This window comes from Vipera ursinii, assembly GCF_947247035.1.
Source record: "Vipera ursinii genome assembly, chromosome: 11".
Taxonomy (NCBI): domain Eukaryota; kingdom Metazoa; phylum Chordata; class Lepidosauria; order Squamata; family Viperidae; genus Vipera; species Vipera ursinii.
Window position 1 is genome coordinate 2,411,368 of NC_139524.1, and position 24,718 is coordinate 2,436,085.

The window sequence follows — 24,718 nt, forward strand, 5'->3', positions numbered from 1 at the left end:
CTGGCTGGGGCTATTAAGAAAAACCGGGTCTGCTTTTCTACCTTCAAGATCCTTTGGGGAAATATAATATTCTATCCTTTTCATATGCCCCAAAATATTTCTGACTTCTTACAGTATAACACAGAGTAATTGATCAACCATTTCTCAATTATACCATAAATTGAATGTTTCATTCCATGTGTTCCAGGCCCAAGAGCACCCTCTGCTGGTTTCAATTGTTAAAGATAGTTTTACTCTGTAAAGATAAGTTTTTATTTAAGATTCAGAGAGTAAGATATATGGAATGCTTTATTTTGACTGCGCATTGTTTGAATAAGGCCTGGGAATAATGCTTGTTTTGAAATAAGCATGCCTGGACTGTATATAGCACTTCCTTTTGTAATCTGAAGGCGCATAGTAATGCTTCCTGCCTTGTGCTTTGCTGCTAATGTGGCAATTTGCCAGGAAGAAAATTATTTCCATTTTGATCTGAACAAAGGACATCCCTATTCAGCCAGCCCACTTTGGCCCCGCCTAGTTCAGCATCTTTCACAACAGTGACCAGTCAGGAAATGTCTTCACGTTTCAAGTTTTTTCTCCGGGGACTCATCCTCAGGAAAACAATCAAGAGTCAGGAGGAGAGCGATTGTTGGGGGCAAGACAGGAGGCGTGTGAGAGGGAGACACAGGCCCAAGCTGCTTGTTCCAGTTTGAGCATTTTCTTAGTAAGAGGCTGCTGAGCCTGGTTTTATTCTAAATGCTCACCAACGCATAGCTTTTCAAGGATATTCCATTAATTTCTCGATTCTGCCATATATCTGTGCCATCATCTGTTTCCTTCAGCTTTGCCAAACATAATCAGTCCATCATCTGCTCTGCCTGCCCAAAGTATCACGGGAGGGGAATATGTATAGCTCAGGGCTGGATCCCTTGGCGTCCTCTGAGCTTGGTTGTTTGCTTACAGGACATTTCATTACCCAGCTAGGAACATCATCAGTGCTATTGCTGTGTTGGTAGGGATGTGGATTAGGGACTGTTTCCTACTTAACTGTTTTAACAGGTGTTAAAGCTTGCTTATCTGAGTACTGGTGGCTGGAGAGGATGTGTTCTGATCCTTTTGATTCCTTTTTTCTATTGTCTTTTTTGAATGTTGTGTAAATGTGATTTATCTTTATGTGTCTATTGAATGTCAACCTTCTAGGAATTCTCTAGCATTTTTGGATTTAGATGGGTTTGGGATGCTCACAGTTTCCCAGTTGTGAAATTAAAGAGGTTCTGACTGCTAGTTGGTATTCATGGATGTGCTCTGCTAGTCTTCTGCCTGCCTGTCCTACAGAGTGGCTGTTAACAATCTTTATGCTATATTATAGATCATCCCTGTTTTTCTTTCCATCGCTGGTAAGGTCTTTGATTCTGGGTATTTCAATCTCGGTATATTTAACTAGGTCAGGTGTGTTGTGTAGTCCGGTTGCCATGGATTCTTTTGCTAGTTCTGAATCTATTGGTATAGAGTATGGTGACATCAAATGGAATGGTAATCTCATCTTGAATTTTATCTGGAAACACTGTCAAAGGTCAATGAATAGAAGATAAAACTATCGTTTCATTTGATGGCAGAGTATTCTTTATGGCTGGTTGTCCCTTAGGTATCAACTGGTAGGAGAGCTTGGCAGATCAATATAAAGCATTGCTTACGTCTCCTAACTTAATTTGCAAATATTAGTAAAGGCACTGAGGTGGAAAGACTGGCAGAGTGAGAGGAATGAAAGCATCAGGGTTCATCAGATGTTTAGTGCTGTTGATGGAAAATCTGATGGGCTTCAGTCCAGTTAAGTCTGCAAATCACCAATAATTGGAACTAGAACATTTTCTGAGCTGCTGTTAAGTGAGTCACGTCTGAATTCAGTGGTTGGGGCCTCCGGAGTCCCCTGCTGAAAACTGGAATGGCTGCTTTTAGGTTCAGGGACAGCTTCTTTCTGGGTTAAGCCTGAGAGGGTTGGGTTGGGAAGATTCTTTGCAGACAGGATCCCAACCTGAATGGGCCCATGACTTCATCTTGCAGGAGAAAGAACTCCTCAGCTTGAACGAGAGTGAATATGGAAGTGAATGCAAAAAAAAAGTCAAATAACCAAACAACTTCCCCAGTGGTATTAACCTTTTCAGTTTCTTTTCACTGACTTGGTGTTTTCCATTCCACTTGCTGGAAATTTTCAGGAAGACAACCTGCTTCCTTAAAAGAGAGCTTCTCATTCATCTCATATTCTAAATCAGATTTTAATAGCAAGCTATTTTTCCTTTAATCAGCCATAAAACTTCTTTTAATCTGAGAGGTTCAGAAACTTCCTTGGTTCATGTTGATTTTCTTTTTTAAAAAATATTTTATTTTATTTTATTCAGAACAAAGTTAAAAGACAAAAGACAAAACTCAATAATGATAATAAACCTTTATTGTCAAAGTACAACATGTGTACATTGAGATTAGCTGAGATTATCCCAGAAGGCATAAAAGTGTAAGGTCCCTGCCCCTTGGCAAAACTTGAGAAATCATAAAAAAATCCAAACATGAAAACTCAAGCAGAGGCTTCTTAAAGGTACAGCACTTCATTTTCAGTCAAAATAAGTCCTGGGTGGGAACATAATCTGAACACTGGCAGTGTAGTGTTCAGAAGTACCACAACTTAGAAAGTTAGTAGCATTGCTTTATAAACTTTTGTTAGCCAATGAGAATCAGACAACAGAGTTGTTACAATTCCTTAGACATCAATCATTCCTGTACACTTCCTTATTCCCTCCTTCAGTACATCACATCCATGTATATGTTTCCCACGCTTGCATGAAATTTATCCCTGACACAAATGCTGATTACAGAAGCGAGATAGCAATGCTTAGGCTAAACAATTTCTTTTTGTTCCAATTACAGAACCCTTCAAAAGAAAAACAAAAACAAAACATTCAGAACATTTTAAAAAGTGCATCAAAACCTCCCCCAGTACAGTACAGGTAATCCTCGAATTACGAATGTAATAGAGCCTGCCAATTACATTTGTAACCTGAGGAGTCATTAATTGGATCATGTTCATTTAATGTCATCCCTCCCTGCTTTACCCAACGCCTTTGCTGATCAAATGTGCAGGTCATTAAGTGCACATGAGGTTCCCTAAGGATGGGGAAGGCCGTACAGGGTCCAGTGCTGGAACAAGCCAGCCAAGGCCTCCCCCAACCCACTGAGATACCTCATGCTCACTTACAATCTCTTGGGGTCCCCATAGTTGCTTTCTCCCCTCCCCCCGCCTGCCCGCTGACCTACGTAGCGGAAAAGCTGAAGTCTTTTATTCAATGGCAAAGTTGTTTTCCTTAGATCTCACGTTCCTAAAGCTCCACCTGCATCTGAATAAAATACTTCAGCTTTTCTACCAGGTGGGTCCACCTGTTCTGGAACTCTAGCGGTCTTCGAAAAGGAAGCGATGGGAAGTGGGGTGTGGAGGAGCAAGTGGGATGCGGGAGGCCAGCAAAACAGGCCCAGGGCCTGGGGAGACCTGGCAGGGTAGGGTAGGGGTGGGTGGGAAATAGGCAGGGGACATATTGCAACGTCTCTGCGGTCGGTCGTAAGGGTGAACGACTGCTGTGGTGCTGCAGTATATGTAACTTCGGGACTGGGTCATAAGTACTTTTGTGGGGGGGAATCGTAATTTTGAACTTATCTGAACTGTCATAATTCAAGGAATACCTGTATACCCATATTATTCCTTCTAGTTGAATACTGATTAATATACAGTTAGTTCCCACCTCTTGCGAAACAGGCCCTCCCAAAAATTTTAAACTAATAAATCTATTAGCAACTTGTTGACCTGTCTTCTATATGTTATATTAGTGACAAAGTAGTTAGTGGGGAAAACAATAATAGTAAAACAGAACAAAATTAAAGTTTCAGATCTCTGTTAACAAGTTGTTATTGTAATCCACTCATAGAAAATTTACCATTGCATCTTAACTATACCGGATCATCCCAAAAGTTATAAATAGATCATATTGGGTCAAAAACCCATGTTTGTTTCTTAATATCCTCTCTTGTCAATTGTTGTTTAATTAAATGTAATAAATTCAATCTCCAGAATATGTCTATCTTTGTGTCAGAGTGCAAGCAGAAGTAGTTACCAGTTAACTGTAATAAATCCATCCAGCCTCCCTCATGCTGATTTTCTATTGATAGTTGTCTTATTGACTCTACAGGCTTTGATGATCCTGGATGTTTGATTGCTTTTATTACAGACTGGCCGGATTGAACCAAACTACCCCAAAGTCTGTGGCCACCAAGGCAACGTGCTTGATATTAAGTGGAACCCCTTCATTGAAAATATCATTGCTTCTTGCTCAGAAGACACTTCAGTAAGTAAAGATGATTACATAAACAGTATTTGGGGAGCCAACTGCTGAAAGCAGATATGCTGAAATCTTTTCACATTTGGCAAACCTCTTCCTTCGTGGTTTACAGGTCATTCAAGAGGCTGTCATCAGTTTGCTGACTTCTTAGGCCAGGAAACATCTGAAAACAACTGATCTGAAATAATTCCTATAAAAAAACCATTACTTTTATGTAATAGGCTTTTCATTGTATTCCATCATGTTTTATAACATTCTTACATCACTATGATAAGAAAAGGACAATTGCAACTTTAAAAATAGTTCTACAGATTTTAAAAAAAGAATTTACTCAGTAGCTGCTTATGTCCATTGCACTGGAAGAGAGCTAGGAAAAAGCCCAAAGCCCCACACTATCTGTTGTGGTTCCCTTGATTTTCTAGTTCCAGTTCCTTTCACTAAGCACAGTGAGCGGATGGTGGCCACAGCATCATAGCTGAAGCTGTGCTCCTTTTTTAAGTGAGCCTCAACTGTGCCATTGCAGCTGCCATCTTCACATTTTGACACCTTCTGTGCCCTTAGTCTTTGCAAGCTTCTGTGATGCTTCTCAAATTTTGCTACGGAAGAGAACCCAAGACCTCCCATGTTCAAGGGAAGATCAGGGCTGAGATACTAAGCCACACCCAAACCCTCACTTCGAGCTGGACCCAAAAGCCAAACCGCAGCCCACACCTGTGTAAGACCAGATTCATTTGTCTCCTTGTTAGGTTTCTGGCCCACCTTGCCTTCAGGGCCTGAAGTGAGCTACACTTCCTCTCCCCACAAAGAATTGCAAAATAGGCAGGGCTGAGAGAGAGAGACACCCAGAGTCTCCTAGGTGCTGTCTGGTCTATATCCTGCACCTTAACTATGACCTTGCTCCAGTTCTATGACTATTGGCTGAGTGCTGCAAGACTAAAGCACCAATTTCTACTCAAACCATCCCCAGTGTAAGGTCTTGCCTCAGCTAGCACTCAGAACAGAACTTTTGAAACAAGCGTTGTTTCAAACAGGAACTTTTATTGAGAGTCAGTGAAAGCAGAAAGACAAGGCAAGATCTAAAGAATTCCAGCACAAAACGGTACATTAAAACATCCCTAGAGCCCAACTGTCCAGATCGTTTCCAGCCAATCCACAGGTGCAAAGTTGTTATGGGAACCAGATTAATAAGGGATGGTTCCCAGGTGTAGCCTCGTCTTTACCGTGGAGCGGAGATAAGGCAGATAGCCCCTGACCCATTCCTCCCCCCTTTTCACACCAAAAGGGATACATCAAAGATGTAGAGAATGAAGTAAAGGAAATGCCTCTGCTAGTCCCTTCCCAAACAAGTGAAACCTCCCCGCTTCCCCTAGAATGGCAGAGCCCCAAAAAGGTGAAATAGAGGGGATCTGACACCCAGCTTGGGATGGAGAAAAAGTGAGTGGCACCAGAGCTGGTTCAGTGGAGGTGACTGCCCCCTACTTTTCTCTACAGGTAACCCCCCTTCCTCAGTTTCCCTCCCAGGTTTTAAATATTGGTGGCATTTTTAATGTGATGTACACATTTGACATTTAATGGCATTTTTTAAAAAATGGTTTTGTCCCATGAAAGACAATGTACAAGCTTGTTTACACGTATTGCACAAATAGCTGAGAGGTTAGAGTTGAACCCCTTGGAGAAGACCAGGGCTTTGGTACTTCAGTTTCTCTCCTTCCCTGCCTCGTGGGGCTCCTCTGCAAAGTGGACCATCCTCCTCCTCTCTCACCATTCAGGTGCCTGATCTTGCTGGGTGCTGCCCCCTGTCCAGCCATGGAAGCCATTTCAAACCAGTGATAATGCAGAGCAGAAGAGACCCTGCTTGAAATGAGGGGCAGCTCCCAGTGGTTAGAATGCAGTCTTGCAGGCTGGCTCTGTCCACTGCCATTAATTCGATCCTGATGGGCCTCAAGGTTGACTCAGCCTTCCATCCTTCCAAAGTTGGTAAAATGTGGATCCAGATCGTTGGGGGCAACAGGCTGACTCTGTAAACCACTTAAAGAGGGCTGGGAAGCAATATGAAGCAGTATATAAGTCTAAGTGTTATTGCTATGATAATAATAATAATAATAATAATAATAATAATAATAATAATAATAATAATAATAATAATAATAATAATAATAATAAGAAGAAGAAGAAGAAGAAGAAGAAGAAGAAGAAGAAGAAGAAGAAGAAGAAGAAGAAGAAGAAGAAGAAGAAGTAGTTGGAAGGGACCTCGGAGGTCATCTAGCCCAACCCCTTGCTCAGGCAGGAAATCCTATACCATTTCAGACAAATTTCTGTCCAGTCTGTTCTTAAAAACCTCCAGTGGAGGCAAGTTGTTCCACTGATTGATTGTTCTGTCAGGAAGTTTCTCCTTAGTTCTAGGTTTCTTCTCCTCTTGATTAGTTTCCATCCATTGCTTCTTGTCTTCTCCTATTATCAGGAGCCTCCATGGCTTGAAGATCACAGGCCCTCCAAGGAATCAGAAGAACAAAAGGTTGAAGAAGATGCAGCATTTTGTGGCTTCAGTTATATTAGGTTTCCTGATTATACAAGGTGCCTCCTTTCCCCAAGTATTTGCAGGCAGGCAAGGGGTGATTCTCTGCCCAGGGAGTTCACAGGTTACAATTTAGGACAGATCAGCCATTCCCCCCATCCAAAGCCTGGTGTGATGGCTACAAGGTAATAGCAGCTCCCAGTAAAGGATGCGGTTGCATTCAAAAGATGGACATTTTAACTTCTGCCCTCCCAGGTATATTCACCGGGGACAAAAGATGACAGCCATGACTGCGTGATCCTACCATTGCACGCAACATATGTAAAAATGGATAGTGACAATTGCACGGTTGTGGGCACTATTTTGATTTTTTTAAAAACTCTCCCACAGATGTGTCGACTCCTTATAGGTCCCGGTGGGTGGTCTCCTTTGCGGTCTGAAGGGTGACTAAAGGGTTTGTATAATTACGGCAGGCCAGAACGACCTGAAATGGCGGCTTGTGGTATAGGATCTTGTTCTTTGTGCTCCTGACTTTTCTTTGAAGTCCCTTCTGTGCTGGAAGCTCCAAACTGGGCTACTGAGTTGGATGGGGCCAGCCTTTTGCAAAACATTATGCAATGTGTTTTTGAGCCAGAATTTATTAAATAAACCAAAATTTATTGAGCTCCACCCCAGGTTAAATCGTAAACTGTGTCTTTGAAATCATGACATGGAAATATGGACTCAGTGAATCTGAAGCCAGCGAACCATGCTGTGCTTTCGTGCTTGTGTGAAGTTGGCTACTTTCCTGCTCTGAGAGCTGCTGCCGCAGACCTTCTTCACCCCCCCCTTCCCAAGGTCACCTGCCTCCCTGCAGCAGAGGTGGGGCTCAAAGTAAGTGATTGGCACAGGGAAAAGGAGGAGGAGGAGGAGGAGGAGGAGGAGGAGCTTCCCAGGGAGCAGAGCTGGGCAAGAGTTCTGTACAACTCTGGGTGGCGGGGCCCTTCCCTCCCTCCCCCCTCCCTCCCTCCTTCAGGTGTGTCCATGGACAACATCTGCAGGTGTTAACCAAACCACTGTTGAACTGTCAGAGGATCAAGGGCCCAGTACAGTTATAAAGGAGTCCAGAGAGATGCCTGGAGGAGGAAGGAAAATCTCCAGAGGCCAAGTTTTTTCAGGGGATCTCTAGGTTTCCAGGAAGTCTTGACAGGCCTATTTTTAAAAGGCAGATGCTTCCAGATGTGTGGGAATGGGTAATTTAAAGCCGCCAACCCCACCCACCCCCCCAGCTTCTCAGACTTGTTACCTCTCCCCATAGGCTCAGCAGGCTTTGTCTGGTGAGGTGGAGAGGCAGAAGGCTCGGCTCGCAGCAGCCTTTGCTCTTTCGCCCTTTCAGGTTCGGATATGGGAAATCCCGGACGGAGGCTTGAAGCGCAACATGACAGAGGCTGTGCTGGAGCTGTATGGCCACAGCCGGCGTGTTGGCATCATCGAGTGGCACCCAACCACCACCAACATCCTGTTCAGTGCCGGATATGACTATAAGGTAAACGGGTAACCATCCTGAGTGGTCGGGGTGTTCTTAAGAGCAAATGTCATGAGCGAGTTTCGTTAAGGCTAAGGAGAAAAGATGCTGTCAGAATTTAAAGGAGCTGAATTAGACTCCTAGCCGGCTTGAGAGGCTCCTAACAAAGAGCTCCTTAAGTGGCAGTTCTCAACACTTGGGATGATAGAAGGAAGAAAGGTGGCCAAGAGCCCCTCCCCCAACCCCAAGAGCTGAAGGGAGTCTCTGTGGGCAGAGACCAGCAAAGGCCTCCCCTTCTTCCCCACTCCACTTCGACATGACAAGAACAGAGGACATAAAATAATAGAGTCGGAAGGGACCTTGGAGGTTTTCTAGTCTCCTCCTGTGTGGTTTCTTGCCTGACTCATTTGAGCAGATTATGTCAGGAAGAAAAATCAATTTCACTCAGAAGGTCCCTATTTTCAGCCTCTCCTCTTAGCATAAAGAACCGTCCTAGTCCTGAAGGTTATTCACTGGAGCATATATTTACCCTGGAAGCTGATAGGCCAGACTTGCCTGTGCTTCCAATGGAACCATCAGTCATTCAGCCCCCCCTCCCCCCAATAGTATGAGCCCAGGCCACCCTCTGTCTGTTGGGTAGCACTCTTTGGAATGGAGACTGCTGACTGCAGAGGCAAACTCTACTTTGAAGACTGAAGGGGTCTGACCTTCAGCTAGTTTTACCGTTTTGCTTTGTCTGTTACCAAAGTGTTACATGCCGTATAGGCTGTTGGGGAGGCACGTCAGGTTGGCTGGGGCATGAGCCAGGCGTGCCATGCTTAATCCTTAGTCTCTACTTGGAGAACCTTAACACAAGTCCCCTGAAATGGAGGTTTCCTAAATGAAGCTGTGATGGGGCAGAAGCATTCTTTAGGAGAGCCTTTTGCTTTTGCATATAGTTGTTCTAAAGACAAACATCCTCATGCTTGTGGTTGACCTCTTTATCGCTCTGGGAGATGCTCTGAACCATCAAAACATTCAGAATATCTTAAATTAAAAACAGACAGTGTTGTGCCATGAAAGTAACTCGACCTTCTCAGGGAGCTCGGGAAAAGCTTGATTCTCTCTTGATTTCCCAAAAGGTTGGTGGTTGCCAAAAAAGTTTAGATATCAAATAGTGATGAGCTGGATTTATTTTCTTGTTTGCCATTCCTCCATGATTTTAGCTATAGCAGGAGGGAGAAGACATTAAAGTATTTTCTGTGAGATATCTGTAAGCAAGTCAGTGCAGTTTCTGTTTGATCTGCATCTTCTTTCTCAGATCCTCATCTGGAACTTAGATATTGGTGAACCAGTGAAGATGATTGACTGCCACTCTGACGTCATCCTTTGCATGTCCTTCAACACAAATGGCAGTTTACTCTCCACCACTTGCAAAGACAGGAAGCTACGGATCATTGAGCCACGTTCAGGCAAAGTTCTCCAGGTGGGAGCTTCTTTGGAGGGCCTAGGTCAAACTCGCAACATCATGTGACGTTGGGCAACGTATCGGGATGGTTTTGCCATTGCCGGCAATGGGGTGGGCACGGCTTCTGGATGACGCATCCGGCCCACGGGCCAGCAGTTTGACACCCCTGGCTTAGACAGACAAGATGTGGAGGAGTTCTGATTTGGTCACCTGGCTAGGGTTTTTTGAAAGAGCCACCGATAAGGAATGATGCCTGGTGATCACAATGGTAGATACAGAAGAGCAGGCGTGTAATCTTGTTTCTCAGATCTACCTTCCCTGCCTAATACTCCTCTGAAGAATGGCTTCAGTTTGAGACAGGGCCATTTCAGGTTAAGGATATGGTTGAAGGAAAAAGACTTCAACCTCCCATCCCCTGTAATAAATTTGCTGATCAAAATCAATGGCTGTTTATAGCTTAAAAAAATAGACAGATTCCTCTGTGTTAAATTAAGCAGCTTGAAATTTTAACTTTGGCATTTGGTGCAACAATAGGCCTTTCCTAAGTTTTGGAAGCAGAACTGTGCACAGGTGATCTGGGTGGTGTTTGTAGAAAAAAAAGTCAAAACAGCCCCAACTGCAACTTTTTTGGGCCCTCCTTGCAGTCCCAGCTTCAACTGTGGCCACAGGTCAGTGTGTCTGTAACTCAAGAATCTATAGGGGGAATGTGGAGAGAAAAGAATGAACGTAGTTAATCATTTGGTAAGAAAGGGATAGCCCTGACCTCAGGCTACCCTATGATACCTCCCACCTCCCTGCTGTCGAGCAATGGGTTTGTTTTTTTGCTTGTTAATTATTTGTTTGTTTGTTTATAAAAGTTATTGGACACCCATCTTACCATAGGGTAACTCTGAATGGCTTACAGTTACATAGAGTTAAAACATAAAAAGTTAAGAACAAACATTAAAACCAAAGACACATGGGGATGTCTGGGGAGGAGTGATCTGTTGCAGTGGCGTAGCGTGGGGGGTGCAGGGGGGGCCGGCCGCACCGGGCGCAACATCTGGGGGGGCGCGCTCGCACTGAGCTGCTCAGGGAGCCCCAAGGGCTGCAGAGTCGGCTTGGCTCCGCTCTCGAGCTGCTCTTTCTTGCAAAGCGAAACGAGTCCGGCAGGTGAGATGGGCGGCCACATAAACTGAATAAAATAAATAGAAGCGCCCAACTCTCCGCCCAGGCTCAGGCCAACCGCAAGCGCCCCGCAGGCGCCCCGGCAGGCTTGGCCGAGCGAAGATGCGCATGCGTGGCTTTATTTAGCGGGGCTCACGTGCGAGCTTGAATGCAGCGGCTCTTGCAGGTTGCAGCCCCGCCCAGCCGCCCTCGAGAGGGACCCAGAAGCATCTCGCATGCGTGCGACTCTTCTTGGAAAGTCTACGCCGCTGCGGGGCGCGTCTTTTCGGCGGTGCCGTGATGTCACTTGCCTTGCCCCGGGTGCTGACAACCCACACTACGCCACTGATCTGTTGTTACTCAAGGATAGGAGAGTTGGGGCCAACCTCACATCGGGAATGAGATGTTCCAGAGGGCAGGGGCCACAGCAGAAAAAGGCCTCCTCCTGGACCCCACCAGCCAGAATAATCGGACTGATGGAACGCACAGCCGGCCTCCTCTGTTGGCATGAGTGGTGCAGCCCGATCCCAGTGGGCTGAAATGGTCCCTCAGGTAACCTGGACCATGAAGGGGTTTAAAGGTGATCACCAACACCCTGAGTTGCACCCAGAAGCAGACTGGCGACCAGTGCAGCTAGCAGAGCGATGGGGTCACAGGGGCCATTCTTGGGGGGACCCAATCCTCCCTTGCTGCTGCACTGGCTGAAATTGCTAACCAAAATCAATTTTCAGTAGAGAAAACCAAGATTTCACTGCATCATATAATGTAAAACTATTAAAATGTTCCTTTATTTTTTTATGCATGGTGTTGGATGATATTGTCTTAAGATCTGGGAATTTAGAATTATGTTTTTGGTTGGTGATTTTTTTAACCATTCCAACAAAGGAGTAGCCAGCTTTCTGAGTCAATGATGTGTTTGTTTTCATAGGAGGCAAACTGCAAGAACCACCGTGTGAACCGTGTGGTCTTCTTAGGGAACATCAAGAGGCTTCTAACAACTGGTGTGTCACGCTGGAACACGAGGCAGATTGCTCTCTGGGATCAGGTTAGGAAAATAATTGCATGTTTGTGCAAGGTGCGAGGTAAAAGGCCCAACGAAACAACATAAAAATCTCCTTTTACAACATCATTGAAGAGAAAGACTTCTGGTTGCCTCTTTCTTGCCATTTCCCCGAAAATAATACCCGATCTTATTTATTTATTTTTGCCTCTAAAAGAGGCACCAGGTCTTTTTTTTCAGGGCGGGAGTGTCTTTTCCACTCACCTCTAGCACCGACAGCCCCACCTAGCCGGCCCACTTCTTCTGCGGCCGAAGGAGCAGCTTCATTCTGGAAGGCCTCTGACTGCGAAATGCAGGCCTGGGGATGCCGCAGAAGCGGGCCGGCTGGGAGAGGCCTGGATGCCCGGTAAGCTCCACCCCCCACCATCCCTGCACTAGCTTGATTTTTAGGTGTCTGCCTTGCCCAAATCTAGGCCTTATTTTGGGGGGTAGGGCTTATAATAGGCCCACCCGCAAAAATCAAGCTAGGCTTATTTTCGGGGTAGGTCTTACTTTTGGGGAAACACGGTAGTTCACCAACACAGTTGGTACCAGCAGCCAGAAGCATTTCCTGCAAATGATTTTAGCTTTTCCCCATTTGGGTTGCAGCTCAATATATTAAGGAGCGCAGTGGCTCACAAGGTGAGAACTCTGGGCTGAGGATCAGCAGCCTCATGTTCGAGACCCATTGCTGCCGCGGGGCGGGTTGAGCTCCCGTCACAGCTCCTTTTGACCCAGCAGTTTGAAAGCGGATGATCACAAGTAGATAACTTCATGGGGGCAACTTCACAGGGACATGAAAGATGCCCCCAACTGGGCGTCCCCCGGGTAACAGTGATGTTACTGGCAAATCCTTTCACTGCAGAAAAAACTTTGGTGTTTCTGACACAGAAGTACTAGTAGTAGCTTAATATATTGTGTGAACCTAGCGCTTCGTAAATCATGACCTTGTGACTGTGGCTTGAGTGTATGAACCTCATTTTATGAGTTAGTCAACAACTCCATAATTAAGCAAGCTATGGCTTACTGCAGTGTATGAGCTCAGCTAACATGCTGAAGGCGCTATTCTGTTCTATTCTATATCACATTTATATAGCTGCCCATGTCACAAATTTGGGCAGTGTACAATAAAATAATAATAAAAAAAACTAACAATTAAAAAAGTCAACAATTAAAACACAATCAAAGTTAACTAGTAATGATGTAGTAGAGGGAATTGTTGTTATGGCCAGTGCAGCTACGTCACTAATTCCCCATCACCCTGAGACCCCAAGCCTGCTGGCACAACCATGTTTTAATGGACTTTCTGAAGGATATCAGGGTGGATGATGTTCCACAGAGCAGATCCCATGGTAGAAAAAGCCCATGTCTTGGGTCCTGTCAGCTGTAACTCTTCAATGGATATGATCCCCAGCATACCTCTTCTGTTGGACCTGATGGGACGGAGATGTAATTGGACGAAGGTGTTCCCTCAAATGCCCCCCTGCCATATCATGAAGGGTTTCAAAGGCCTTAACCAGCACCTTGATTTAAATCTAAAAGCCAACTGGCAGTCAGTGCAGCTCATGGAGAACAGCTGCAACATGCCATTCAAGAGACACACTAACTGCTCATGCCGTAGCCCTTTGCACCAGCTGAAGCTTCCAAATAACCTTCAAGGACTTAATATGACTTTGTGTTTAGCATTTGTCTTGAAAGTTGCACCATTTGCACCCAAACTGACAAAATGTTTGTTTGTTTTGCATTCCCCCAGGAAGATCTATCCATGCCACTGATAGAGGAAGAGATTGATGGATTATCAGGCCTTCTCTTCCCATTCTATGATGCTGACACCCACATGTTGTACCTGGCTGGCAAGGTATGTGAGGCTTGTTTCTGAGCATAAATGCTTTTATTGCAAAGAGCATGTGGTATTCTGCAAGTGTTCTGCACTGTCCAGGATTTGCTGGGAGAGAAGCATGCGTATACACATTTACACTCACCCATTCATCTAGAACTGGGGACAAAGACCAAAACCTAACTGCAAAGATCTCGTGTGAAATTTTAATCTATTTAGACATGGGCCTATCTTGGGCATTTGGGGGTGCCAAGTTGTCCATCTTCGACCTAATATGTCAACCAGTTTAATTCCACATTTAAATATTGTTTATAGTTTTATGTATATGCGTTCTTAGAATTAGTTTTGTTGAAATTCATACAACTTGTTTTCTCTCCCTTAAAGTCATGAGGGGAAGTTACATTTGATGAAACTAATAAGATCATGTAAGGTATGTAAAAGTCAAGAGAGACCAATTCACTGGCAAGTTCAGTGAATTGTGGGTAGAGTTAGGTGTGTTAGAGCTGTTGCTGCAGTGGGCTGACTTTTCCATTTACTTCACTCTGTTGATGCTCACTCTTGGGGAACTATTTCAGAGAAATATCCACAATTTCCGTAATTTAATTTAATAACAAATTAAATTTGCTTGCCATCCATCTCGCTGCAAGGCAACATAATGGAAGGAATGTGCCTTTGGTCTGGAAAGACAGATAAGGAGGTACTGAGGATTGTCCCCACCAAGTGGAAGAATGTAACCCAGCTGGACCTGAGCCTTCTTCCTCAGAGTGAAGTTGGGCTTTAAAAGCAGAGATCAGGAATATGGATACACATTGGCCATCCCCTTGTTTTCTGACAGGCATAACATTTAATTCAATCTAGCCTGATTAGTGATAAATAACACTTCTTTAAGTACTTTGGAGGGATAGTAACTTGACCTTTAGTTCTTATCACCTAGCCTGAGTTTTTCTGCCCTAAAATGAAATACCTCACAAAACTGCTGTGAGGAAAAACGAAATTCTAAAGGAAGCTGCTATAAACCTGTTGACAGTATTGACCAATGAATGTCTGTGTCAGGACCCACCCCAAACCACGTCTTAGGAAGACAAAAACTCTTGGAGTCAGGTTTTAGTCCAAAAGAAATCTTTACTATGACATGCTTGGTTGTAGGAAACGAGACAGGGCTTAATGGTTCCACGATGTAAACCCTTATAAAGAGTTCCCGGTTTAACCCCCCTTAATCCCCATTTGGTCAGTCCCCCATCCTTCCTCTCGTATCATCCATCTCGTGGGAAAAAGGAAGTTAGGACCCTTTTGTTTATTGCTGTCTTCCGTGACAAAAGCCAGATGCTAGCCCCCCCTTTTGTTTCCCCAGTTCAAAAGGCTTCTCCTTTCCTTTGAAATGCCTATTGCCGGTTCAATACACATCTATCCTCTTCTCTTCGGGAGATGGCAGAATCCATGGGATATGTTTGAAACATTCCATTTATGAATATGATATAAATGGATTCTGACAGTCTGACTGTGAGTTCAAACAAAACAAACCTGCTCCAGCTTTTGAATTCTCCACAGTTCTTCATTTCAAACAATGAAGTTTGAGAGCCCTCAAAAGCTTGTGACACCTTTTCCGCCACTGTCCCAGTAATGGTCTTGTCTTCTCACATTCCAACAGGTCTATTTTTTCTTATAAACAAATTCATAATGTTCAGAGGATGCCTCTGATTTACCTCTCCTCTTCTTGTTCTCTCCTCAGGGAGACGGGAATATCCGCTACTATGAAATCAACACGGAGAAGCCATACCTTACCTACCTGATGGAGTTCCGTTCTCCAGCCCCACAAAAAGGCCTTGGTAAGGGGTGCTTATTGTCTGTTGGACTGTCTAAAAGAAAAGATTGAGATACAGAGAAAAAATATCCATGGCCCTTCTGCCACGGCTCCACAAAGTTCTTATTCTCCTAAAGAAAAGTATATATGTAGCTCAAGGTTGAACTGTGGAGTTCCTGGTGCTCACTTGCACGGATGATGTTACCTGATTGGGCAATGAATCATCTGCAAGCAAACAACCAAGCTCAGAGAGCATCAAGGACTTTGTAGTCTTTCTTCTGTCACAATATATTTCATCAAAGTCATTCCAAGCTCCTTTTCTTTTAGTCAGTGTTTTTCAGAGCTTCTCTCTCGCCATGTCTTTTTCAGTTTAGTTTTCCAATCCTTACCTTTCCTGCCTTTATTCCCACAAAGATTTGGCAACTCTCAAGGTTTCCTTTCACTAATGTGGGACTGATTCCTTTTTCTCCTTCAGTGGAGAGTTTATGAATAGAAGAACAATAATTCAGCCAATGTAGGAGAAGGAGAAGCAGGCCTGGGTGTGAAATCAAGAGAGAAATAAGCCTTAGGTTGCCACAAACGATCCAAGTCCAGCCCCTCTCGATTTCCATTAACTCTTATCAAGCACCAATTTAGTGCTGTTAGTTGACTACATTCTTGTGTAGAGGCATGAGCAATAAATCAGCTTAACTGGAACTTAATGCTTAGTCCTGATACTTCGTGCTTGACAGTCAGGAACTGAATCAGCTGTGCTGATTCAACATAGAATCTGTAGTTCCAGTTCAAAAGTAAGGGAACACCAAGTGACAGTAAAAACAACTGCAGAGAATTATTGTGGGGCTGCTAGGATGCCATATCAAAAGATGTTCTCATGACTTAGACAGAAATTTTCTATTAAGTCCTGTTTTCTTAAATTTTATACATGCAGGAGTAATGCCGAAGCACGGCCTGGATGTATCTGCATGTGAGGTGTTTCGATTTTACAAGCTCGTCACACTGAAAGGATTAATTGAGCCAATCTCTATGATTGTACCAAGGAGAGTGAGTAATTAGACTGAGTCTTTTCTGCTTTCAGCTGTGAGCCCAGGGTGTCTGCAGAGGGGTGTGTGTGTGTGGGTCAGATAAGTAAAGATGGCAATTGCATCATTTTAATCTATGTTTATGCTATTTTTAATTATTTTTGTTGGTTTGGTCTGTTTATTATTTATTTATTAAATTTATAAGCCACCCATTTCACCGATAAGGTGCCTGTTATCTACCCATGGGATAAATTGAATTGCAGGTAGCCCTTAACTTACAACATTTAGTGACCGTTTGAAGTTACAACAGCACTGGAAAAAGTGATTAATGACTATTTTTCACACTTACAACATCCCCACGATCACGTGATTAAAATTCAGACACTTGGCAACTGATTGATATTTATGTCGGTTAGGCAGCGTCCCCCGGGGGGTCCCTGGGTCACCCTTGGCAACCTTCTCACAAGCGAAGCCAGTGGGGACGCCAGATTCACTCAACAACTGGGTTACTAACTTAACAACTGCAGTGATTCACTTAACAACTGTGGCGAGAAAGGTATTTACTTAGCAACTGTCTCATTCGGCAAACAGAAATTGTGGGCTCAGTTCCATCTTTGGGTCATTTCTCCACCTGTGCCACAAACCCAAATCTCTTCTGCTGAGATTCCATCCTCTTTATTTCTACTTCAGATGAGCGGTCAAGGGAATTGTCGCTTTCCCCCTGCTCACGGCCGAGGCTTTTGGAGGAAGCGAAAGGCCGGTCTCCCTCCTTTTCATCTTCCTCTTGCTCATCAGTATCTTTATTGTGGTCAGTGACTGTGCATAAAACTCTTTACGTATCCAAACTGAGAAATTAAGAAAACAGATCAAGCAAGAAAACTGCTGCACATCTTGGATAAAAAGAGACAAAATTGGGCCACGCTTAAGTGAATGGAATCAGGATCCAATCTGGGTTGGTCACCAGGACCAGGGAGCTAGCAGGACAGGACACTCGAGAGAGACGTTCCCTGGGGACGGGCTCCAGCACGAGACTAAGACTAAGCCTCTAGTTCCGTTGACCAGCCCAGATTAGATCGTGCAACATTATCCTGGGACACGTATATTCGCCTTCATTCACTTGAAGTTGAAAGTAAAAGTTATATGTAAAACCGATCAGAATGACAGCGATGTTTAATTAGATGTGGGATTAAGAGCTCCTTCCAAGCTTCAACAGAAAAGGGCAGCATCGCAGGACGTAACAGAATATTGCTCATAATAGAAGAGATCTCCTTTAAATTACCTCTGGGGAGGAATATGAGGTCTGCTTGAAAGCCAATGTCCTTGAAGGTTGCTTGATTACCTCTCTGGTGCGTCCTTTCTCTAGCAGGGCACTTGAGTTAAGGAAACACTCAGAAGTTCCAGTTGTTTGTCTATCAGACAGGAGCCGGGAGTTAGACCCGTCCAGGAGAAAAGCAGTTTAGTCCAATATGTGAAAATGTATATCCAGGCACTGGATTCAGTCTTACTAATGACAGTCAAATTGGTATGCTTGAAAATATTTGAATGCACACTTCTTCCCAAATGGCTATCTGAAAAAAAAATCAAACCTACCCACTACAATGAAATGGCCGTAACTTGTTCCTCTTGGAGAGGGATTGCCACTGTCGGAGAAACAGCTACCATAGTCCTTTTTGGTTTAATTATCATCAATGCAAATCTCTTCTGGAGTTTAACCTAGCAAATTGGAACCAGCTCAGGGTTTCAGACAAGTTGTTTCTCTTTTTTTCCGATTTAGTCTGAAACATACCAGGAAGATATCTACCCAATGACTCCGGGCCCAGAACCTGCGCTCACCCCAGACGAGTGGCTGAGTGGAACGAATAGGGGTGAGCATGTTGGCACCTGCAGCTGATCTTCTGACCTTGGCCTCATCACGCAGAGCCTGAGCTGAACCATCTTGCATGATAGAGGTTTTAGGGTCAACTGCATTAAAAAAATAGTTCCAGATTTGTCATCAAGGAAAGAATTGTAAAAATATGCTGATATTCCTAGTATTTTCAAATATAAGACTTCTAATATATTATGTCAATACCTGTTCAAGATAAGAGTTAAAGAATAGGAAAAATTTCTTGGTTAATTGAATCAATGGAACAGCTTGGAGCTTTCCAAGAAAAAGATTGGACAACCACCTATTTGGGATGGGCTCCTGGGGGTTGGACTAGAAGACATTCAAGGTCCCTTCCAGCCCTGATTCTGATTTTATGAAAATTGCAATAGCTTTAAAATTCACTCTTGGCAATGACATAGAGGTCGGATCTTTGCTGCAACGGCACACGGTTCTTTGTGTCCACAAGAGAACCCAGCATCCTCAGAAGGACACTGCTTTTCACTGTGCTCAGCTAAAGTTTATTGTAATGGATTCCTTTAAAAAAAATCCTCGGATGGTTGATAAAGCTCTTCCTGATCATATAATTTCATTTTGTGGTCTTGGATTTCCCTGAGCAAGAAGAAAGCAAGATTATAGCTCAGAGATTTTGCCATGTGCACCACAAACAGTTGCTCAAAGTGGAGAGGCTTGGATGTAAAAGCCTGTTTAAGCTGTTTAAATGTTGTGCTGCCTTATTCCCTTGGATCTGACCATGCAGCTACAGCAAATTTACATCCACAGAGAGGGACAAAAGGATCCAAGCAAGGGAAGCAGAGTTGTGGCAGTGATGTTGCACTGTCCACCTCCTTGCTAGGGGTAGGGCAACATCACAGGCCTGCACAAAGGGCTGGAATTCATGCCACAACTCCACATAATGATTCTGACAAAAGTAGCAAGACCTTGCAGAGGCCACAGAGAAAAATGCAGCTAGCTAAGAAAATCTGGGGATGAACCACTAGTAATTTATTGGTGAAGTCCAGAAACTGACATCCTTAGCCATTTCCTGAAGCAGTAGACAACTGTTTCTCTATCTTGGCAACTTGAAGATGTATGGACCAACTCCCAGAGGAGGCTGAGGAATTCTGGGAGTTGAAGCCCACACATCTTCAAGCTGCTAAGATTGAGAAACACTGCAGTAGAGTACTGCTTCCATCTTGGAAGAGTCCATTTGAATGCCAAATGTGGAAAACTGGTAGTCTTGAAAATCTACCGGTGCCTTGTCAAATTCAGATTTCTCCAGGTCCAGGTAGCTATTCTGACATAGGCAGGACATGCATCTAATAACGATTCCAGGACAAGCATCTAGAGGTGTCACAAATACATCTGAAAATTTGGCCAAGTGAATTATGAGAAAACAATATGGTATTTCAGATTTTGTAATTCATAAAATGCTAGAGCACAAGTACAAAGGGCATAATAATGGCTGCTGCAGCTGCCAAAAAAGTCAATGCAGTCCTAGGCTGCATCAACAGAGGGGTAGCATCAAGATTACAAAAAGGAATAATACCATTCTATACTGCACTAGTGAGGCCACGCTTGGACTATGGCATCCAGTTCTGGTCACCACAGTTCAAAAAAGATGCTGAGAAGAGCAGTAAAGATGATAAGGGGCCAAGGGAATAAACTGTATGATGAACAATTAAGGTCTAACCTAACAAAGAGGATTATGACGTGACAGCAATCTTCCAGTACTTGAGGGGCTGTCACAGAGAAGAGGGGATTGGCTTATACTCCAAAGCACCAGAAGACAGGACAAAGAGCGATGGGTGGAAGCTCATTAAGGAGAAATCCAACCTAGAAACAAGGAGAAATTTCCTCTCAGTGAGAACAATCAGCCAGTGGAACTGCTTCCCTCTAGAAGTTGTGGGTGCTCCACCACTGGAGGTTTTCAATAAAAGATCGGACATCCATTTGTCAGGGATGCAAGCGGGTTGGGCTAGAAGGCCTTCAAGTTCCCTTCCAGCCCTGTGATGCTGTGTTTCTGTTTCTTTCACCTCTTCCAGGATTCCTTCCTCTGAACCAGCTTGGTGATTAGTTTGTGTTGTCCCTTCTGAATGGGGCAATTTCAAACCGTGCTTTTCTTTAACATTATAATCATTAAAAAGAAATAAAATTTTAAAGATTTTTTTAATCCCATTGTTATCTTTTATAAATAATTCATTGGTGAGCATATCTAAATTCCTTCCTCCTCCTGTTTTCCCCACCACAACCCTATGAGCCCAAATCACCCATTCATACGGGCAGTTTCTGGTCAGTGGAGGACCAATTCCTTTTTAATTATTTTCCACAAACAATATTTTATGCAATCGACTCAGCATCTTCCCTAGTACCAGGACAATCTGCTAGTCTGGCTCTTCTGAGAACAAGGCCTAGAAATCTCAATTGGGGGAGTGGGGTGGAGATGTCAAGCTAGTCATCATTCTGGGCAACAAATGCATCACCAAACAAGAAGGATCCTAATAACAGGAGGAGCTAAAAAAAATAGATGATATAGATCGCAGCCATGTCAGCTTCGTAATTATGGTAAATGGTGGAGTAATTTCCACAGAGAACTGCATCTACAGGTTGATAATTCCAGAAGTCATGACATGCATTCATAATGAATTTGGAAAATAGAAGTCCCCCCCTCCCCCATCAATTATATGGGGAAGTTGTGCTGCTGGCAAAAGTAATAATCCTAAGATTGGAAGCTCTGGTATCTCTTATTTTTTATTGTTCCATTGGTGCCCATCCTGAGATGTGAGTTTTATATTGTTTTTCAGATCCCATATTGATGTCTTTAAAGGAAGGCTATAAGAAAGAGTCCAAAGTAGTTTTTAAACCACCAATAAGAGAGAAGAAGAGCGTTGTTGTCAATGGGATAGATCTCTTGGAAAATGTGCCGCCCAGAACAGAGAACGAGGTAAGGAACAGCCGTTGTGCTCTCTCCGATCCGTGAATCTGGGCAAGTCCGCCTGGCTGTGCCTGGACTGCCGGAGGTCTGCAGGTTGGTCCCCAGCAGTTCCATTCCTGTCCATGCAAAGCGAAATTTCTCAGGTTCTCTGGGAACAGGTGATCCAAGGCTACAGAGGGGGCCATCTCAGATCCTGCGGCACAAGCACTGCAATTGTTCCAACCTATTCAGTTTTATACTCTGTTGATCCTTTTCTGTTTCTTGTCTTACATGAAGCTCCTCCGAATGTTCTTCCGGCAACAAGACGAGATCCGTCGACTGAAGGTTGAGCTTTCGCAGAAAGACATCAAAATCCGACAGCTACAGTTGGAATTGAAAAACTTGCGCAATAGCCCCCAAAACAATGGACTCTGAAGGATTTTTTTTCCTAAACAAACTCTTTGTTTATACCCACTCTTTAATTTTACTGTATCAACTTAACACGTGATATGAGCCAGAGACCCTGTGCCAGCACACGGGTACACCTGCTAACTGGAAGCCTGTTCTTCTGTGGTCATTGCCTAGCACTAAAAAGTTATTTGTATGATTTAACTTGAGAACTACTGCATGAAAAGGCAAGGGACATATATATACCAAATTTCTCTTGAAGTAAGTAGGAGAGTACTGCCATTTGTCCTTCTCTCAAAATTACAAAATCATTTTTCATTCCTGATTATTCCAGGGATGAAAAAACAAAACACTGTAGACTCAGATGAAAGCATCTGAATTCATTATTGCTTACCTTTGTTTTCCTGAGTAAAGTGTGGCTGTCTATGGTAAACAGTGAGTGTGCAATTGAAATGCAAGCTCACCACACTGAAAAGAAATCTGGAAGAGTCCAGGGAACACCCTTCTCCCTGGGGACTGTCTCGGGGTGTGCCTTGTGGCCCGACCCTGCAGTCAGTTTGGGCTTTGGTGTTATTGAACGCCCTCCAGGGCTTGCCTTGCCTGTCTGGCGCTGGCTCTTGCTTAGGCATCTCTTGGGTTGGTAGCTACAATTTATTCTGCTGAAATATACCTAATGGCCACTGGGTAACGAATACACGCAGGTTGCATCTCAAGAGTGGCTGTGAAGAGAAGCTTGACAAAAGGAGACAGATGAAGCCTTTGAGGGAATACAATGCGAAATACAAATGCAACACATGCAGGCCTATCAGAGATCATTCTCTTTATCAAGAGAATCCAAATGAAGGACCCAGCCGGCTTTTCAAGTGGGGAGCAAAAGTTAAGCACTTTTAATGCATTCTCCGTAAGAAGCATATGAGTTATGGGTGCGTTTTATTCCTTTTGCACAGTAGACCCGTATTTAAATTTGACTCTCCCATCCTGGCTGTTTTCAGATTCATAGCTCAGGTTCTTCAGCAGCTAATGGAGCAGTTGGCAAAGGGCCAATTTCTGGCAAGAAAAGGGATGGTCACTGAAGCTACCCAGGAAGATTGATTGCCACTGCCCGAATGCAGATCTGCTTATTGAGTGAATGAGCTCATTATGGGGTGTGACACCCCGATAGCTTTCATGGCACTTACAAAACTGCAGGTCCATTCTCATTATTTAGCCTAACCAAAACCCCCCCTCCCCAGTTCCCATCTTTTTAAGAGAGGGAGTTGGCATGCTACCTGCAAAACAAAGGGCCAACCTTTAGCATCAGACAGGGGCGCCCACAGAGAGTGGAGTTTGCAGATTTCAAAATGACTTTGGTGGCCAGGATGCATTAGGAGGGCTGTGCCCTATCACAACCATCTTGACTTCATTCTCAAGGAAGTTTCTGGAGCTGAACATCTTGTATCGTGCTGCCAAAGGGGGGACAGGAACAAAGAAGGAGGAGGGCCAGGAAGGGTTTAACCAGGGTAGAAACCAGCAGTCTGAGTTCCAGTCCTGTCTTGAGCATGACAGATAGCTGGGTGGCTTTGGCCCAGTCTCTCCGTCTCAGCTCAATACACTTCATAGGTTGGATATGGGGAAAGGCGGGGGAGGGAGGAATATTAGGAATATTTGCTGCCTTGAGCTATTTACAAAAATAATCTCAGGGTAAAATCTCAGAAACAAACAAGATATTAAAGTGCTAGTAAGCAGCATCCAGCAGAAGGGCTGGGGAGGAGGGTGGTTGAGTAATAACAACCATTTTGGGAGATCAGTGTGCTGCTGTTGTTCTTACAATAGCTGAGTCCATTCTGTCTCTGCCTTCACACCATGCGTGCAACTTAACAAATGTTTTCTCACACTGCTGGTTGGTCAGGATTGCTTGGTGTCCCACTCTAGGAAAGCCTGTGAATCCCAAAGTTGTTATCTTCGAGGCTGGCCCTACATATTATGCTGCCTGAGATAAGGAGAAAGAGATTTCAAAAGAGATGATGGGCAGCACAGCAGCTATGCAGAGGGTACAGGATGGCAGTCACTAGTTCAAGGTTTTGTCTCTTGAGTTGACCAGATCTGCTAGCTCTTCTTTGGGGCAAATAACAGGCTATGTTGTACCACTTTGTCCTCCCAAGGCCATTCTCAGTCACCTTGCTTTCTTAACCCTTGGTACTAGGACTGGGTACATACACTTGCAAGGAAAATGCAGTTGAAAGGTAAATTTTGCAAGAGTTGGGCAGAAATGCCTGCCAAGCAAATAAACACAGCACAGGTTGGAGTCACCCAGGCTACTGCTAAGCTTGTAAGCCGCCCTGAGTCTTCGGAGAAGGGCGGGATATAAATGGAATTAAAATAAAAAAAATAAAAATATGTTGACTACCCAGAATTTTCTAGCCTGTATGGCTTGGCCAATGCATCCTAAAGACATTCAGCTGGAGAATGGCTTAATGTTTGATTGCCTACTTTGCTCTTTAGAAAAGAGACCGTCTAGATAGAAAAGCGAGTGTTGGAACCTTAATACCTTTGCTGCCAGCTCTTCTAGCAGGTTCTTTTCTCCTTCTAAACATCCTTTTCTCATAAATAAGAAAGTGGTAATTGTGTGGAATCTTGATGAAATTACAATGGCAACTGGGTTTCAGTGCCCATTGAAGATGTCAAGCACCTGAAATGCTGTGTGCAGTATTCTAGAATAGCCTTGTGTTCTTGAATAAGAAATTTTATATTATTTACACATTTGCACACTACCTAGAGAAACCTGCATTAGGAGGCTAGCGCTGGGCCCAATTAACACACCTGCCGTTCACTAGTAGCAGAATGCAGCCATCACATCAGTTAAAAGTGTGAGATTTGTAAATGCAAG

At 43.9% G+C, this 24,718-nt stretch overlaps 1 protein-coding gene across 1 annotated transcript in view; it reads left to right on the plus strand.

The window, feature by feature from the left end:
• Nucleotides 1-22,893, plus strand: part of CORO2B (coronin 2B) — a gene marked incomplete at its 5' end in the record, with an annotated part of 42,930 nt that extends 20,037 nt beyond the window's left edge. Inside the window, 10 exons of the mRNA XM_083371241.1 lie at nt 4,248-4,364; nt 8,249-8,398; nt 9,678-9,842; nt 11,899-12,015; nt 13,763-13,867; nt 15,576-15,672; nt 16,576-16,688; nt 18,441-18,531; nt 21,335-21,474; nt 21,742-22,893. Of these exons, the coding sequence (XP_083227367.1) occupies nt 4,248-4,364; nt 8,249-8,398; nt 9,678-9,842; nt 11,899-12,015; nt 13,763-13,867; nt 15,576-15,672; nt 16,576-16,688; nt 18,441-18,531; nt 21,335-21,474; nt 21,742-21,879 (1,233 nt within the window). The 3' untranslated portion in view covers nt 21,880-22,893. The remainder of the gene's footprint in view (nt 1-4,247; nt 4,365-8,248; nt 8,399-9,677; nt 9,843-11,898; nt 12,016-13,762; nt 13,868-15,575; nt 15,673-16,575; nt 16,689-18,440; nt 18,532-21,334; nt 21,475-21,741) is intronic.
• Nucleotides 22,894-24,718: the final 1,825 nt, after the last annotated feature.